This window comes from Miscanthus floridulus, chromosome 16 (assembly GCF_019320115.1).
Source record: "Miscanthus floridulus cultivar M001 chromosome 16, ASM1932011v1, whole genome shotgun sequence".
Lineage (NCBI taxonomy): Eukaryota > Viridiplantae > Streptophyta > Magnoliopsida > Poales > Poaceae > Miscanthus > Miscanthus floridulus.
Genome location: NC_089595.1, coordinates 84,336,491 through 84,355,069, shown reverse-complemented (window position 1 = coordinate 84,355,069; position 18,579 = coordinate 84,336,491). Strand labels below are relative to the sequence as shown.

Sequence of the window (18,579 nt, the reverse complement as noted above, 5' to 3'; positions counted from 1 at the left end):
TGGGGTTAGACCCATAGAGTGCAAATGGATCTATAAAAAGAAAAAGGATATGGATGGAAACGTTCACATCTATAAAGCTCAACTTGTTGCTAAGGGTTTTCGGCAAGTTCAAGGAATTGACTACGACGAGACTTTCTCGCCGGTAGCGATGCTTAAATCTATCCAGATCATTCTAGCAATAGCTGCTTATTTCGATTATGAGATATGGCAGATGGATCTCAAAACAGCCTTTCTAAATGGAAATTTGGATGAGGACGTGTATATGATACAGCCCGAAGGTTTTGTTGATCTAAACAATGCTGGAAAAATTTGCAAGCTTTAGAAATCCATTTATGGGTTAAAGCAAGCATCTCGGAGTTGGAACATTCGTTTTGATGAAGTGGTCAAAGGGTTTGGTTTCCGTCAGAATGAAGAAGAACCTTGTGTTTACAAGAAGGAAAGTGGGAGCGCTGTTGTATTTCTGATCTTGTATGTGGATGACATATTATTGATTGGGAATGACATTCCTATGTTGCAATCTGTAAAGACTTCACTGAACAATATTTTTTCTATGAAGGATTTAGGAGAAGCAGCATACATTTTGGGCATCAAGATCTATAGAGATAGATCGAAGAGGTTTATAGGATTAAGCCAAGATATGTACATTGACAAGGTGTTGAAACGATTCGACATGGAACAATCCAAGAAAGGGTTCTTGCCTATGTCACATGGTATGCGCTTTAGCGATAAACAGTGTCCTTCGATAGCTGATGAGCGGAAGCGCATGAGTAAGGTTCCATACGCCTCGGCAGTTGGTTCCATCATGTACGCCATGATATGTACTCGCCCAGATGTCTCATATGCTCTAAGTGTTGCGAGCAGATACCAAGCTGATCTAGGAGAGAGTCACTGGACACTTGTTAAAAACATTCTAAAGTACTTGAGAAGGACTAAAGATGTGTTCCTAATCTATGGAGGTGAGGAGGAGCTTGTTGTAAATGGTTACACCGATGCTAGCTTCCAAACTGACACGGATGATTCACAGTCTCAATCAGGTTTTGTGTTCACAATAAATGGTGGTGATGTAAGTTGGAAAAGTTCCAAGCAGGAGACGGTGACCGATTCTACAGCAGAGGCCGAGTACATTGCAGCTTCTGGAGCTGTGAAGGAAGGTGTTTGGATGAGGAGGTTCCTCATTGAACTTGGTGTGTTTTCGAATGCGTCCAGCCCATTGAATCTACATTGTGACAACAATGGGGCAATTGCGCAGGCTAAGGAGCCAAGGAATCACCAAAAGAACAAACATGTATTGCGAAAATTTCACCTCATTCGAGAGTTCATTAGACGAGATGAGATCAAGATGTGCAAGATACACACATATTTGAATGTTGCAGATCCTTTGACAAAGGCTCTTCCACAGCCTAAGCATGAGGCGAACATGAGAGCTATGGGTATTAGATATCTTCGAGATTAACTCTAGTGCAAGTGGGAGATTGTTGGGAGTATGCCCTAGAGATAATCATAGAGATGAATATATTGCCTTGTATCCATGATATATTATGAGTTCATTGAATTTCCATTAAAGACAACCTGTATCGATTAGCAATTATGTAAATTGTTTGTGAAACTCTTTTACTTGTATGGTTATTCTAATGTTGTCCCTAGTCAGAGTTCGTGTGAGGACACACATGAATAATGGATCAGCACATTATTAGTTGATGACTATGTTTCACAAGTCATAGATATGGAGATGTCAAACTAATAATGTGGGCACATGTATGACATGGGGCTGGACTGACCCAACGTGAGATGTTGTTATTATCTCTATTCACATCATGTACATTATGTCCTTAGACCTGAGATTGTTGTATGTATTCAAGATGTGAAACGACCTACTCAGGGACTATCAAATGCTACTCCGTAACAGGGTAGTTATAAAGGTGGTTTTTCGGGTTTGTCGGGAAACATGATATGAGACATAGACAATCAAGATGGAATTTCCCCCTCTCTATATGAGAGAGATATCACTGGATCACTCTAATGATTAGATCAAGAAATGCATGGCCGTGCTTGGGTTAAGTGTTAACCTATGAGTTGGACCAAATATCATGAGGCAAGGGAATAACAAGTATGTGGTTTTGTGGTGGTTCGTCTGATATGATCTTTACGTACGCATAGGAGTTGACATGCCTTGCTAGAGGCCGCTATCAATTAATGGCTGAGTAGGAGTACTCGGGCCATGTCTATGTGTGCGTGAACCCATAGGGTCGCACGCTTAAGGGGCTGGAAGCCTAATTCGGATTGGATCCGAGTTAGACAAGGCTTAGGGTTACTAATGGGCCTCCAACTCGGGAGCTCATTAGGGACGCCTATAAATAAGTGGGGTGGGCAACGGGGCTAGGTATCCACGCCTTTTTGGCAGCCGCCGCCGCCCATCCTACGCCCGCGCCTGCTGCTCCTCGTGGACCTAGCAGTCCGGAGGCGCGACGCTTCCTCCCTGTACGTGTGGATACCTCGGAGGTGCTGCATCTGGAGCACAAGGACGAACCGCACGAAGGGGACGGACGTACGGACGACCTTGCAACTGCACGACACTGCTACGACGTGTACGACTACATCGAGTCGCTTCCGCTGCACCTGCGCATCTAGTGGTAATCCCGTGATCTATAACTAGCAGTAGATCCTGGTTTATGAGGTCGAATTTTTTTGTTTTCGGCTAGCGTAGCATCCTCATAACCCTACACATACCCTGCAGGACTGCAGGAAAGTACCGTCAGGATATGACAGGACATACGCTTTAAGCCCTTCCGGGCATGTCAGAAGCCCGAATAGTGTTGTGGGCACCGACATTTATCTTACAGTGTTATAGGCGCTGGCATTTGCCCTCGGGCATGGATCCTGACGGAAGTATACGACAACCACTACGGTCCAGGAGAAAACTCACATCATCTATAGTAACGGGCGTGGGGTCACTATGCCGTCTGCTCCCCGTAGGGTCACGGTTCAGCGCCCTGGTCCGTCGCGCCGCCCGCCGGGGAGGGATGGGACGTGACCACTTGCTGACAAAGCCAGAGCACGATCCTATCAGGATCAGTGGACATGCACCCAGCATAGAGCTGTCCCTGGCACCGTCTACCGTGTCAGGAGGGCTTGCTCATAGGAAAAAGAAGACCTGACACCTTCGAAGGACCTTCGCCTCTGGTTTTTCTTATTTCTCCCATTTATAATCCCTGCTTTCCCTTGGTCTATAAAAGAGAAGGGAGGGCACCCCTCTAAAGGGACTGATCGATTCAAGACACCACGCATCTCATCACACATAGCTAAGCAGCAAGCAAGCTCTCAGCGTTCTTTCAACCTTTCCATCAGAGACTTGGGACCTGTCCCTCTCTCGCCAGTTTATATCTCCTACTACGAACTTTTCAGTGCAAATAACACGAGTAGCAACCATGACTGAAAGGCTATGTTGTTGTTGTTGTATTACAGTTAATAGAAGAAAACTCAATCACATTCCCTCTTAGCTCCCACAATTTCACTGTGCCATCATCGCTTGCCGATGCCAATAAGCTAAATAAACTGAGACTATGTTGCTGTCAACTCTCAGAAGTTATGAGGATACCATCGCACACAGTTTGTCCATTACATGTGACTTCTCTTTCTTTTAATATTATATTAATCTGATGCCCTCTGAACCTGCAAGGCCGAGAATACATTCAATATACTTAGTGAAAAACAAAAACTCTAAAGCAATTTTGACAAACACGTGACAAAAGATGTACAAGCTGCCATCAGCTTTTGCAAACGAAAAATGCCATTATGGTACCCAAAATAAAAATCGAACATTTTGGGGAAAAGATAAAAAGCCATACATCATTGCCAGTTGATGCAAAAACAGTTATAACCAACGAACAATGGAGCACAAACATAAATCTATCCACATAGTAAGGTAAGCAGAGGCACCTTACACTTCTAGAGGCATAATGCAACAGAGCACTAGCACAAGATGTGCTTGGCGTATTGATTGTTGTATTGGTTGGTTCATTGTTCTGTATTGGTTGGTTCACACCCACAGTATCCGATTTATTGCCATAATATTGATTGTTGTTGTCCTCTTCCAAACCAGCAACTAACATATCCTCATGCATTGTGTGAAGCTTTGTTTTAAATATTAGTACTTTTTATTTGTGGAGCGATTAAGTTACTAACACTGCCCAATAGGCTTGAATACATTTATTTGAGATTTATTTGAGATATGGAACACAATGGCACTGAGGCACTGACAGTGAGATAACACAATGTTTGCCACCTCATTTTTCAACAATTTAATCCAAAGAACTGAAAATGAAAAATCTAAGCCTCAGGAAGCATAAATCCAAAATATTTTCACATGATATTGTGCAATAAAGTAAACTAATCAATGGCAAAATCAAAGTTGCAGGACCAAGTATTCCATGAAATATTCTTAAAACACTAACCTTGGACATGTATCATCTTCCCACGAAGAGTATTCGCCAGCTATTTGATGCTCAAATGACTGGTTCTCAGGAACAGCATCAGATTCATCACCAGAGTAGTCCTCGCCAAAACTGGTGAGCATACATATATACTGCTCATAAATTTACTGTTGAAAATATATTATTAACACAATCGAGTTTCATTAAATAAGTAGTGCCTAATTTGCATGTTGGGAAACCATTGGCCGGATAGCTTTTACTATCCCTTTTGAATGAAACATCTCAACCTCAGGTGGGGATTTTCTCCCCCTAATTGCATTCAATTTTTTTAAATGCATAGCTGGCAGCTCTTTGCCTTGTCTGTCATGGTCTAGTTCAATTCAAATTCACAAGGAACGTTTGCCTATTAGCTTGCCTGGCCAGTTGTCTCCACATTGGAACAGATGTTGGGCAGATTGGTGCAAGCCTTCTCTATCGCCTGTCATGGTTGTGGATTGGACAATATCAAACTAAATTACAGACAATATCAAACTGAATTTTAATTAGACCTCTGTCTCTCCAACACCAGGAAAACATTGTTACTTGTTTTAGGACAATTTTTGTATAGTTAGTACTAAGCTAGCTGCGGAATACTAGACAATATCAAACTGAATTTTAGTTAGGACAATTTTAAACTAACAGGTACATTGCACTCATAAAGGCTTATGAAATGGATCCAAATTCATTTCAGTGTCATCGACGGAAAAAACCTACAGCCTGTTCGGTTGGCTGGTTCATATCGTTGCTGGTTCGTGAAGAAGTACTGCTGACTGGTTTGTGTGAGAAAAAAATACTATTCCGGCTAAAAATTTACGATCGTTTACGACAAGCAACAGGTTCGTGAAGAAGTGCAGTGATATTAAAAGTGAAGTACTAAAAACACTACTAAAGAAACATAATCGGTACTGCGAAGTGAAAAAGTCATACAAGAAAATTTTAAAACGTCAGTTAAGGTTTTCAAATTAATTTAGAAAGCAACTAACAAGTAGCTAACAAGAAACAAGGTGAAACAAGGTACTGCAGATAAAAACCTTCAGGAAGAAACTAACAAATAACAAGGTGAAACATGATGAAACACCTACTAGTAAAAAGAATGAGCCTGTTCGCTTGTTGGTTTCAGTCGGTCCAAACCAGCCAGCCAATAGTGTTTTTCTCTCACAGCAAACCAGCACCAGCCAGCCCAAACCAGTCCAGAAACTAACCAGCGAACATGACTACAAGGTGCTGCACATCAAGAAGCTAAAAGCAGTATGTAAATAAAAGCAAAAAAGATGAAGTGTACCAGCCAAATGCTAACTAAGTATGCATATCAGGAATATTGAAAGTGGACCAGTTGTATATCACAAAATAAAGCCGTCCATTAACATTTTTATAAAAGTTTATTTGGAAAAAAACACGATTAAATGACTCCTATAAATATGATGTGCTTTAAAGACGAAGTACTAGTTGACCTGTTCTTTAATTAAATGTATAACCAGTAGATCCGAGGTCTATGAAAATAAACGAAAGTAGATTAAATGCTTAAGCATATCGGGGATATCTGTAAACAAAAAATATATCAGAAAGATAAAAAGGAAAGAAAAAAAAAGGCTAATATACAGATATGGAACACCAGAGGGTTCCATAGAACCTAAAACTGTAGGAAAACCATATATTATTGGAGGGACAAGTTATGGAACAATATTTGAGTACTAAACCTACTCAAAACCAGATTGATGTCTTGGCCACTGTAAAGAAAAGCACACATTTTGCTTTCTCACGAACCAGATCTAGCATTTCACATAAAAAGTTCAAAAATACCAACGCTCCAAGAAAATTAAAATTAAGAGCTACTCCCTCCGTCCCAATTTATCTATCGTTTTCGGTGTCCGTGCCACGATTTTGACTCAATTTGTACAAAATATGTGCAACATTTGTATCTCTAAATAAATTTGTTAAAAAACTAGATTCAAAGATCTTTCTAATGATACTAATTATGTATCATAAATAATAATATTTTTTAATATATATTTTGTTAAAGTTATTTCTCAGGAAATGAGAAAGACAGGACGTAGGGAGCAGCGGATTGTGACCCAGAGAAAACCTGGTCTGTTATAGCCAAAAGCAAGAGCCTAGCTGCATGTTTGCTCCGTCGTACTTGCCTCTCCTATCGCCGATGCGGCGCAGCGCTTGTTTTGGTCGCTTCTAGGACACGGCAGCGCGCCGGTGTAGGCTCGGTTGAGTGGCAGCGCGTCGAACTGGATCGGAATTGGGAGAGAGAGAGAGAGGCATGTTTGGGAGAGAGAAAAGAGTGAAGCAAAAGTGGAAGACGAGCGAGTCATGTGAGAGACGGTGAAGTGAAAACGAAATCCAACGGTCGCATGCCTCGGAGCACGTGCCCTTGAGGCCTTGAGGGCAGAATTTCCGCCTCCCTGCGAGATGCCTATGCAGCCAGGTGCAGGACTACCCACGACGACGACGTACAGGTGTAATGTAGGGCCCTGTTTTGTTTCCATAACTCAGATGACTTATTAAGTTAGGTGACTGAAATCAATGACTTATAAGTTATGCATGTTTGGTTATAGATGACTTATAAGCTCATGCCTATTAAGTGAAAGGTGTGGACCCCATGTGGAAAAATGTGGCTTATAAGTTTTAAGTAGGGGTGAACCAGCTTATTTCTTATAAGCAGGAGTGACTTATAAATTGGTGGTGTTTGACAAAATCAATCACTTATTTTACTTTTTAACTTGTAAGTAGATGATTTATTTGAAACCAAACATGCCCTAAAATAACTTTACCATGGACGTGGAAATTATGCCCTCTAGAGCACACGCTCCCAAGCATGCGACGGTTGAAAGTGTCACGTATCACAAGATGAAGGATCTAACGGCTGCATGCGTGAGGGCACGCGCTCTTGAGAGCAACTTTCACCATCTCGTATGCAGAGGTCAGTGTTTTATGAAGGAGCACTTTGCCAGTTGGAAACTATTCTCTGGTCCAAAAAGCCTGGTCCTGCGTGCACGGCAGGCAGTCAAACGATTTGACTCTGACCATTGATTTATCAGGTAGTATCATAGTACCAGTAGTGTGTTCAGAAGAAAAAATGACAGTGACATGATTGTTAAGGGCATTTTTTTGTTATTATACGTGGCATTCGTATGAGCACACTTTGAGTACAGCTTGCTTAAGTATTGCTCAAGATCCAATAACGTTATTTGAATGGAAGCTCATACATTAAATGGTTTAGATATATGGTTATACTTGAATTGTACTGTACAAATAATCATACTAGCTCAACATGGTAGTACTCTTTAACTTATAAAACAAAAACTTTTCTATGACGTGCGGTAGAAATCACACTCGCAGTAAATCAAATATATATACGTACTGAATGAGTCGGGCAAACGTGACAGTGCGAAAAATAAAGGAATCAACAGAACTGAAAATACTGATGCACTTGCTGCTGCTGATATTGCTACGACGTTCCTCTAGCACAGAATATATATTGCCGGCAGCATATTTATTTCCTAGGTAAAGGTTCATACTAGCCGGCCGTGTCATTGACTCGGCACACGCGCACCAACATCTACGTCTATATTTATTGGTGGGTACTCGTTATCCATATTCAAACTCTTAACCATTTCATTTAAGTAAGATATAGGTAAAGTTGTTTTTATCCAATAGAAATGGGTCAGATAATACAAATCTTAGCTTAATTAATCATTTATTAGTAAAAATAGGTGGGTCAGATAAAAATAGGTGGGTCAGAAGCCCTGTTCGCTTGGCTAATAAGCCATGGCTGAAAGTACTGTTGGCTGATTTATTGTGAGAGAAAAATACTGTTCGTTGGCTGAAAAAATACGACTTATAAGCCAATCAAACAGGGCGAATACTTTTTATCTTAAACTTATCAGCCTAGCTTATCAGCCATTAGCCCTGTTTGAGTTTTGCATTTCTAATGTGGGACTCACATATTGATCTTATTGTAGTAATCTGCACAAAAGTACCAATTGCTATATTGAATCATCCAACAAATTTTATTTAATTTTGCTATATTTTTTTAAGCACGAACGCAACATTTTTAATTCTAGGTGTCCAGCCCCTCTGAGACCCTCCCTCGCTTCGCCCCTGCTTACACGCTATGACAACCATTGCAAGGATACATAAGAGAGCAAGTTTTAACTCTAGTTACAAGTCTCAATCATATTGTAGTTTCTCAAAGTGTACGGTCATGCCAAAAACTAAGATTCAAATTGGGCATGTGCTGGTTGTCTATTTCTGCTCTATCTTGGTTTCATTCATGCGTATAAACTTAAAAAGAAGCTTGGCATGCAAATATACAGCTCCATCTCTCTGCCGGGGCGACCATTTTGAGCTTCACTCGTGAACATGGCGGGGTGAATACAGTCGATAAGACATTGGCCCACATGCCAGTCTAAAATGAATAGTATATGTATAAGCTCATATAACTAATAAATATTTTTACAGAGCTACCACATCTGTAGATATAGGTTACTACATCTATACATACAATTAACTAAACACTTTTCTTTTTAGGTCACTTCGTCCACTCAATCGATCTCCAGCTCTCCACTTAGACGGTCTCCAATAACGTAACCCAAACGCAAAATGCGTCCTACATAGTGTTTAGCGTCGCAAGAAACGCGGTCCAACGGAATTTTGGCTACCATCCGAGGCGAAGCGCAAAAAAGCATCTTCGACCGAGACGACGCAAATCTCTGATGCCTGAAGTGGTGGGCCCGTGCCGAGACGCGGCCGGCTCGGCGAGGCGAGCCTGTGGCGGGGAGCCGCCGGCGCTTCCAGACGGATCCACGGCAAGGCAGGGAGCGGGGCGAGGCGGGTCTGCGGCGGGCGCGGCCTGCACGGCCAGGTGGGACCGCGGCGGGGAGCCGCCGGCGCGGAGAGGAGCGGCCGCGGCGAGGTGCAGCCGGCGTAGCGAGGCGGGTCTGCGGAGGAGCGCGGCCGGGGCCGCGCGTGCCGTCGTCCTCAGGTCGCCGTCGGGACCGCGCGGGGTAGTCCTCGGGGACGCTGCCGAGGGCCTGGTGGTGGTTGACGAGGTGGAAGAAGCCCCAGCTGCGGGCGGCCTCGGCTACGGCGGCGGCGGGGAGGGAGAGGTCGATGACGGGGATTGAGACGCCCGGCGGCGCGAGGGGCGTGGAGGCGTAGGGGTCCGGATGGACGAAGAGCGCGGGGACGGAGGAGACGCCGGACTCGACGAGGCCGCGGACACCCGTGCGCGCCTCGTCGAAGACCTTGAGGAGCGCGGCGCGGTCGGACTGCGGCGCCGGAGGAGAGGGGGATGCCATGGCTGGCGGATTGCTCGAGAGTCGAGACGCTCGGTCGGACTACGGTGCCGGAGGAGAGGGAGCAGGGGAGGATTTTTGCGTTTGCTGTTGGAGAAGAGAGGTTGTGGTTGCGGGACTCATTCACTGTGCGTCACCTAAATCCCGGTATGGGTCTTTGGTATGGGTCTTTCTTGTTGGAGATAGGCTTACATGCAACTCTACGAAATCTTATCTGAGTAAACAAGCACACCCACCGTAGAGTCGTTAGGCTGACAAAGTTGATGGCCTGTTTTTTTTGTCTCTACAGCTCGTTTAGTTACGAGCAAGGTTGTCAAGCATGAAGCATGACTAGCTAAGGTTCCTATCAAAATCTAAAGAGTATGTTCTCGCTCACACGGTGGCTTGGCGCAACGGCCAACGCGCTCGACTCGGCCCACCGCGGCTTCGCAAACCTCGTTGAGTCGTTGTTGAGCCGACTAGCGCGTGGTCAACCAAAGACACACGAAAGCGACGACTGACCAAGGGAGAATCCGCCAATTCCCCCCAATCCCCCGATCCTCACCCCTGAGACGGCCTCACCGGCGCAAACCCACGGGATCCGTCGCAGCCCAGACTCCAATTCGCGCCGATGCCAGCCCCCGCGCCGTGGCCCGTGTCGCAGGACGTCGCCGCGCTCGCCGATCGCGCCAGCGCCCTCTCCCGCGCCGCCGCCGGGCCCCGGAACCCCCTGGGGGCCCTAGCGGCGGCGCTCCTCCGGATCCAGCCCGTAGCCTGCGAGCTCGAGCGCTGGAGGTGGCTCACGCCCGGCGATCCCGAGCTGCCCGACCTGCACGCCTGGCTCTTCGAGCTCAGGGACGCGGTGGCCGACGCCGATGACATCCTAGACGAGCTCCACAGCCGGCGCCAGGTCGGCCCCGCGCTCTTGGCCTGCGTATACGCCACGTTCCGTGGCCCCGGATGGAAGCTGAGGCGACTGGCGGAGAGGCTCGACCGCGCCCGCGACGATTCGGAGCGGCTGCGACCCGGCAGGGCCAGCGCCGCGGCGGGATGCGGTGTGCGGTCGCCGAACCGGGTAACCGGCTCCGTGCTCGCGGAGCGGAAGGTATTCGGGCGTGGGGAGGAGTGCGACTCCATAATCGCCAGGCTCGTCGATGATTGCGAGGAACCATGCCGTTCGGTTGCTCCGGTTGTTGCGGTGGTTGGCCATGGAGGCATCGGCAAGACCACGGTTGCTCAGTGCGTGTACAACGATGCGAGAATCGAAGCGCGGTTCGATATGAGAGCTTGGGTCTGCGTCTGGGATAGATCAGATGAGGCCCAGCTCACCAGGGAGATATTACAGTCCATTGGTTGTGCAGATGATACACTGTGTGATGATGGTCTGGCCAGTTTGGATAGTTTGCAGGAGGAGCTTGAGAAATTGGTTGCATCTAAGAGGTTCCTCCTGGTACTTGATGATGTTTGGATTGATGAGGGTAAAACCGAGAAAGAGAATAGGAGCATGTGGAAGAAAGTGTTAGCGCCACTTAGATCTGCGGCAATCGGGAGCAAGGTCTTGGTGACCACTCGGATGAAGCTAGTAGCTGAGGTTCTGAATGCGGGTCATATGGTTTCTCTTGACAGGTTAAGAAGCAGTGATTGTTGGTTGCTGTTGAAGGAAGTTGCTTTGGGTGGGCAACCCATGGATTTTCCACCTGAGTTGCAAGAGATTATAGGAGCTATTGTTGCAAATGTTAAGGGATCACCTTTAGCTGCTAAAGCTATTGGGCAAATGATAAGTAGCACCAGGAGCACAAGGAAATGGAGAGCACTGATGAACACAGAAATTAGTGATAATATCATTATCTCCTCCCTCCAACTCAGTTACCAACACTTGCCGAGTCACCTCCAACGCTGCTTTGCGTATTGCAGCATATTTCCAACGACCTGGAGGTTTAATCGCTATGATTTGGTCAAGATGTGGATGGCTCTCGGTTTCATTCAACCACCAACAGATGAAGGGAAAGGGATGGAAGATTTAGGGCAAAGGTACTTCGATGATCTCCTATCACGGTCCTTCTTTGGGACTGCAAATAAAGACCAGCAAACGTATTACTTACTGGATGACCTAATGCGCACTTTGGCGCAGCATTTTTCTGCTCATGATTGCATGAAAATTAATGAGGATGTTCCTGTTGTGATTCCACCAACAGTTCGTCACCTGTCTATCTCAACTGATTATTTACCACAGCTGAAGAGCAAATACAGGCTGGGAAGGCTGCGGACATTGTTAGTTCTCAGAAGCCCATCATTATCCTCAAGTCATTTTCCTAGGAAACTTTTGGCCAAATTTAAGAACTTGCGGGTCCTGGATCTTAGTGAATCTGATATTGCAGAATTACCTGAAACTATTAGTCAGTTGGTTCATCTCCATTACCTAGCTTTCAGTGGTATAACGAACAAACTTCCCAAGAGTATATACAGGCTTAAACAACTTGAGGTGCGTGGTATACCTATATTGTTGTTCCATGATAATCATCTTGGCCGTGTTAGTAAACTTGTTACAATAAAACATCCAAAACATGCTGTGGAGTAAGGTCAATTAAGGCCTTGGTTGATGTGTAAGGCTACACATAAGAGTTGAACTCTATTCCTCTTAGGAGACAGCGTCATGGGATAAAGGACTAACCTGCAAGGTTATTTGGTTAATTTAACAACCAGCATTCTGGTGTGCTTTCAGAATCAAACGTTACAAACAAATTCCAGGAGCAGACATGAAGTGCAGATTTTTTTTTCCAAGGAAAGAGCAACTCAACAACTTCAATCTCTAGAATTTGTTTGAACTCAACCTGTCTCTGTGATTTGGTGTCTGTGTCAGAATAACTCCAATTTGGTGGATCAAGAATCTGGCTGTTCACATCCTTGATCCTTCAGAACTTTAAACTGTTACCTGTTGGTTTGTTTGCTGATCCCATGTTGGGCACTTGGCAGTCTTTTAAGCCCTCTATATTCCAGTTTTGCCGGTTTTTGTATCCTGACAAACATGTATAGTCTGTTATTTTTTGTTTTTTGTTTTTTTTCCTTTTTATTTCCCATTTGTAAGGTATACCATTTTTATTTTTCACTAGTAAACTGATCGCATTCACTATTGTTCCTTTCTCACAAGAAAAGAAGTAAAGATATGATACTTTGGGTTACATTCCGGATGCAGTTTCGCTTTGATGGCGTGTGGATTCTATTCTGTGATCCTATGCATAGGATTCAGTTTTCCATAGGTCATTGTGGAATGTGGATAGCAAGTGCCTCCTTAATGTGAGGGGTCTGAATGTCTGATAGCAAAGATAAGGCCTGTTTAGGAAAAAAAAAAGAGCTACAAAGGAGCTATTGAGCCCTAAAAAATTTCCTGTTTAATAGCACTCACTGCCCTGTAGAATACAGTAGAAATGGTAGTATGAACCGAAACAAATGCAACTTGCTTTTAAAGAAATTAAATTTTTTTTTTTGGTTCTATAACAAACCTTAGATGGGGCTTGGAATATATATACCGAGTAATAGTTGGGTCCCTTTTTTGAGTCGTCAGGGGTGTAGAATTAGGGGTACTCCCTCTGTCCTAAAATAGATGACACTTTAGCTATAAATTCAGATTCATAGTTAAAGTGTCGTCTATTTTAGGACGGAGGGAATATGTCCATTTCAGTGTTGTAGTCAGGGGTTAGTAGTAGTTATTAAACATGAAATTTTTAGCGACTGTTCTACAGCACTACTAAAGCAGTACTTTTCAGCGAACGTACATTGTTTTTCTCTCACAGCAAATCAGCTTAAGCAACAGCATAAGCCAAATTTCAGCGAAGCGAACAAGGCAGCAGTATATGCATTTTTGTTTTGCAAAGGAGATTAGAAGGTAGCTTTTTTTTACAATGTTAAGAACAATCCATATTGTTGTTTGTTGTAAAAGAACAAATTTGATTTTGCTGAGGGATATATAATGTCTTCACAGCTCAGGAAACTGCATCAGAGTCCAACTTATGCAGTCTGTTCGTTTCATCGTAAACGATCGTGGATTATTTACTACTGGTTGGTTTGGTGTGTGAAAAAAATACTGTTTCAGCTTATAATCCACGATCGTATACGAGCAAGCGAACATGCTGCTGGTTTGACATGTGGAAGTTCATCGATACACGGGTGATGGGACTGTTTTAAATGCACGGTTTTGTACGAGTTGTACGCAAAATGTCATCTCATGATATGAGATTTTACAAATCTGAAGGTGACAACACCATATTTGACAGAAATATAAATGAAATGATACTTGAGCCAATATGGGTACGCAGACACGAGTGCATTACAGTACAGTTTCAAAACACTAAACAACAGTTCCAATCTGAGAACAAGCTGTCGGACTATGCTTCGTTCGGTATCCTTTCATCCTTTGTCCTGCACGATAGGATTTCATTCAGACACAAATTGTTAGCATCACTGTGACGGAAGTCAGCTTCTTCTCTGAAAACCTTTTGAACGGAAGGTGCATATTGTCAGCATATATCCAGAAGGCACCGTCAGCTTCTTATCTAATTTTTGTTAACCGAAGGTGCATATTGTCAGTCCAGAGGGCACAATGCTATGTCTCATTGATTTACTCCATCTGTCCTCTAATATAGTGCATTCTAAAAATTATAATAGAAGAGATTAAGCGAGAACACAAAAGATGCATGTGTTGTCACTTTGTTTCTTAATTAAATGCTATCATCAACATGATTAATGGTGATTGGTTGATAAGTGGAAAGAATTTAATGCAAAACTGGTTTTTATCCTCTAGAAGGCTACAACCCCCTATATTTGAGTACAAATTTTGAATGCTTGAGTGCGCTATATTACAGGTAGGAGAGAGTATCAATTATCATTTTATAAGAAAGATGGCATTCTCAACTCATGACTGCAGAGGGCGAAGTTCTACATCTCACATTCTCACTGATTACAAATATTATTTCATAAGAAAGATGGCATTCTCAATAATGATGAGACAAATAACTACAACTTCCTAATGGTACAGGATATACCTGTTGATCTGCATAAAAGCTTCTAATCAACGGATTTGTTTTATGGGAATACTAGCTACTTTATCCCATTCTGGTCCATCCTTGAGTTGTAGTTGGTTCATCAAATTTGGTTTGCACCCAATTAAATGAAGAACTTGCAGAGAAGATGGGAAACCACTTGGCAAAGACTCCAACTCAGCACAATTCATTATCCTCAGTTTTCTCAGAGTGGTGTTGCTGTTGAAGTTGGTAGGGAAAGATTTCACAGTGATCTTGGAGCAATTTTCGATCAATACACTTTCTAGTGCCGCAAAACTTGGCATAGAGTGTAGAGAGGAAAATTCAGAGCACTGCTGAATGTGTAGCTCATGAAGTTTTGTTAAGCAGTCTGAACTTTCCATCTGTGGAAGGCATGTGATGTTGTTGCAATTAGATATCTCCAGCAAGGTAAGCGCTTGTAAACCCCTCAGACAAGTGCATAGCTGCTCATCATTTATGCTTGAATGAGATATTTGCAACCTCTTTAAGGAAGTCAACACATGAAGCTCTTCAAACTTTACATCTTGACAGTTCCTCAGAGTCAAAATAGCAATTGATTCCAGTTGTTGCTTGTGCATTAAGCCATTTGTAAGGACAGTGGCAGAGCATGTGTCTAATGCAAACTTGCGCGCTTTTGATGGCGAGGAAGAGGAGGATAGTTTTAGTTGTGAAACAAATCCTGTATTTTTTACTGAGACCTTCCGCACAAATAGAGGGAGCTGAGGCACCTTAATCAACTCAGGACAGCTCAAAAGCTTCAACTTGCGGAGTTTAGGAAACATATCAGTGCTCTTCTCTGCTTGGGTCCACTCAACCCACTGAGGCATATCATCAAATTCAAGTTCCTCCAAATATGGAAATGCAATTGGATTGGTTCCATAAAATTCACGGCCGATTTTTTTCACTGAGCACATTTCTTTCAAATGCAAAACCTTGAGACATGGAAGCTCCCCGAGAGGAGGCAGGACCTCCCATTTTCTACAGTTGATCAAATGCAGGTATTTGAAGTAGAAGTTGCTCTCCTTCAAGCTTGTGCTCAGCCAGTTTGGTGATCTATTACCATGATATCTTCTAATTATAAGCCTTTTAACATATTGGTGTGGCACAAGACCATCCAAAACTTCAGCCTCAACAGAGGGAACACTCTTACCAGTCGAGTTCCATTCTAATTCCAGTACCTTAACATTCTCCTTCCTGTTTAATCCAGCCTTGCAGGCTTCTTCTTGCTTTGTTACAACATCAAGGTTCTTTATATGAAGCTCTTTACGCAGACTGCTCATACCATCCAAGTCTCCTAAAGTATGGCCCTTTTCATTTTTAACATGGAACTTAACTGATCCCTGCAGGTGAACCAGTTTCCCAATGCCAGTGATTTTGGATGTATCCATGTCCAAATGTCGCAGACGTGTCAGGTTTACAATATCTTCCGGGACCTCAAGGCCAGACCCCTTAGGACTACTAAAGGTTTGAAGATGATAGAGCTTTGTCAGTGCTTGTGGAAGCTTGGTGGTTGATTTGCAAAGTGCCAGGTATCTGAGGTATTTAAGGTTTCCAATCCTCTCCGATAGACGAATGATATTGCAGCCTTCCAAACTAAGAACTCGAAGGCCTTTCAGCTCTGTGAAAAAATCTCCTGGCAGTTGATCCAACGAAGAGGAAGGGTTCTTGAGAATCAGTAGTGTGCGCAATCTTTTCAGGTCACATCGGCTCTTGAGCTGCGCCACCGTATCACTATCACCGGACACAGATAAGTGCCGGATTGTCTTGGGGATCTCTTTCTTTGCATCTTCAACTCTCTCGCAATTGAATCGAGAAATCTTCTCGGCCAAATCATGCATCAGGTCGTGGATGTAATAGTACCTCCGACGCCCCAGCTTTTGCCTATGGAAAAATGACCTCTCCACAAGCTGATCAAAGTACTCGCTTCCCACATCCTCCAATTGGGCCTTCCCACTAGTTGGCTGGATGAAATCAAGGGCCATCCAAATCTTCACCAGCTTGTCGCGCTTGAACCTCCAGTTCCTCGGGAACAAGCTACAGATTGCAAAGCATGGTTGCAGGTGCTCTGGTAAATTCTGGTAGCACAACTCTAATGTTTTGGAAATATCATCGAAGCCATCCTTCCCAAGCACGTTCCTCCAATAGTCTTCCCTGCGGTTGCTTCCCAGCATCTGTCCGACGGCCTTCGCCAACAATGGTGAGCCCCTGAGCTTTTCAGCGATTTTCCTCCCAATGCCTTGCAGCTCGGGAGACCACTTATCAATGTTGTCGTCACCAAAGGCATACCTTGTGAACAGAGACCAGATATCATTGTCCGGCAAGTCGCCCAAGTAGAACTCGCGTGCTTCAAGCGCTGTCACCACTATCTTTTGCCTTGTGGTGACCACAATCTTGCTCCCCGTTGACTCCCCGTGCCTGAGGGGTGCCAGCACCTTAGCCCACATCTCACGGTAGTCAATCCCCTTCATGTCCATGTCCTCCCTGTTCCAGACATCGTCGATCACCAGCAGGAACTTGCGCGACGAGACTTTCTCCTGGAGGTCAGTTTGTAGCCTGTGGAAGCTCTTCATACTGTCTGGCACGTCGACATTGGCGGACTGCAGGATTTGCCTGGCGAGCTCAAACTCGTTGTCCTTGGCGTCAGGCCGGACCCAGATCATGAGGTCGAAGGCGGAGGTTACCTTCTGATCCTTGAACAGGAGCTGCGCCAGCGTGGTCTTCCCCATCCCGCCATGGCCCCAGATCGCGGCGATGGGGACGGACACGGGTTTGGCGTCGGCGTCGGGCGTGTCGACGAGCCAGGACACCATCTCTTGCAGCTCCTTCTCGCGCCCGACCACGGCGTCCTCGTCCGGGCGCATAGGGCCCGTGTGGTTGCTGCCGCTCGGTTGGCGCGACACTGACGCCGACGCGATGGTCTCCGTGGCTGACAGCAGCATCGAAGAGCCAGCGTGGATGGCCTCCAGCTTCTCGACGACGTCCTTGAGCCTGTTGACGCGCTCGTCGGCGCCCAAGATCCGCTTGCCAAACCTGACGACGGAGGATTCAGGGTGTGGGACCGAGTCGTCGAAGTCGTCGAGGACGTCTTGGGCTTCGTACACGGCGTCCATGAGCTGCTGCAGCCACGCACGGAGGTTCCGGCACCTGTCCGTGGAGCCCCGCAGGTGGACGGCGCTCGCCACGGTCTGGAGATGGAGCAGCGTGTTCCGGAGGCGCTCTAGCGCCTTGGAGACGCCGTCGCCCATCCACTTGATCCTGTCGGAGGCGGCCTTTTGGACGACGATCTTGATGATCGGGCACACCAGCCAGCCGACCACCGCCTCCGCCATCTCGATCGCCGCCGCCGGTCGGAGATCGAGGCTGCGCGCAGCTGGTGGGGAACCAAGGAGACTAAGAGTGAGGAGGTGGAGTCAAGTATTGGTCGCGCTCAACCAGCTGGAGTAGGAGGGGCTGGTTCTGAGCACGGGGAAAATTCCGTGCGATTTTGGCTGTTTTGGGGAAATTTCCGTGTGATTCCCGGCACCGGAGCGCATTGCATTAACCGACTCGGGACGCGGCCGCTTTGGAAGTCTTGCACGCGACACGGTTTGGTTTCGTCACTTTCTGTGTGGAGTGGTGGATACTACAGTGGGTTTTATTTGGAGTGGCAAAATATCAGTGATCATTCTCTCTCCTCACCGGGCATCGATTTACACAGTGTGCGAGAACATTGGCCCTGTTCATTTATCCTCTCGGCTGTACTATTTCAGCGAACGAACAATATTTTTC

The 18,579-nt window shown here is 45.1% G+C and overlaps 2 protein-coding genes across 6 annotated transcripts; one reads left to right on the top strand and one right to left on the bottom strand.

Moving 5' to 3' along the window:
- The first annotated feature begins 10,255 nt into the window (after nt 1-10,255).
- On the top strand, nt 10,256-12,924 carry LOC136512236 (putative disease resistance protein RGA3). Its single transcript, XM_066506218.1, has one exon. The coding sequence runs from the start codon at nt 10,386-10,388 to the stop codon at nt 12,330-12,332; it is 1,947 nt and encodes a 648-aa protein (XP_066362315.1). The 5' UTR covers nt 10,256-10,385; the 3' UTR covers nt 12,333-12,924.
- A 1,022-nt stretch (nt 12,925-13,946) lies between these two features.
- LOC136511631 (putative disease resistance RPP13-like protein 1) lies at nt 13,947-18,303 on the bottom strand. Of its 5 annotated transcripts, none has more exons than XM_066505677.1 (2): nt 14,794-18,303; nt 13,947-14,400 (listed from the first exon to the last, which is right to left on the bottom strand). In XM_066505677.1, exon 1 carries the CDS (start codon nt 18,138-18,140, stop codon nt 14,820-14,822), a length of 3,321 nt encoding a protein of 1,106 aa, XP_066361774.1. In that variant the 5' UTR covers nt 18,141-18,303; the 3' UTR covers nt 13,947-14,400; nt 14,794-14,819. The 5 variants fall into 5 exon arrangements, with proteins under 5 accessions (XP_066361774.1, XP_066361772.1, XP_066361773.1 ...); XM_066505675.1 differs by having other exon boundaries at nt 13,947-14,383; XM_066505676.1 differs by having other exon boundaries at nt 13,947-14,378.
- Between the last annotated feature and the right edge of the window lie 276 nt (nt 18,304-18,579).

What these genes read in the sequence shown, in the direction of transcription:
- LOC136512236 (XM_066506218.1), top strand. Translation starts at nt 10,386, where the DNA reads ATGCCAGCCCCCGCGCCGTGGCCCGTGTCGCAGGACGTCGCCGCGCTC.
- LOC136511631 (XM_066505677.1), bottom strand. Translation starts at nt 18,140, where the DNA reads ATGGCGGAGGCGGTGGTCGGCTGGCTGGTGTGCCCGATCATCAAGATC.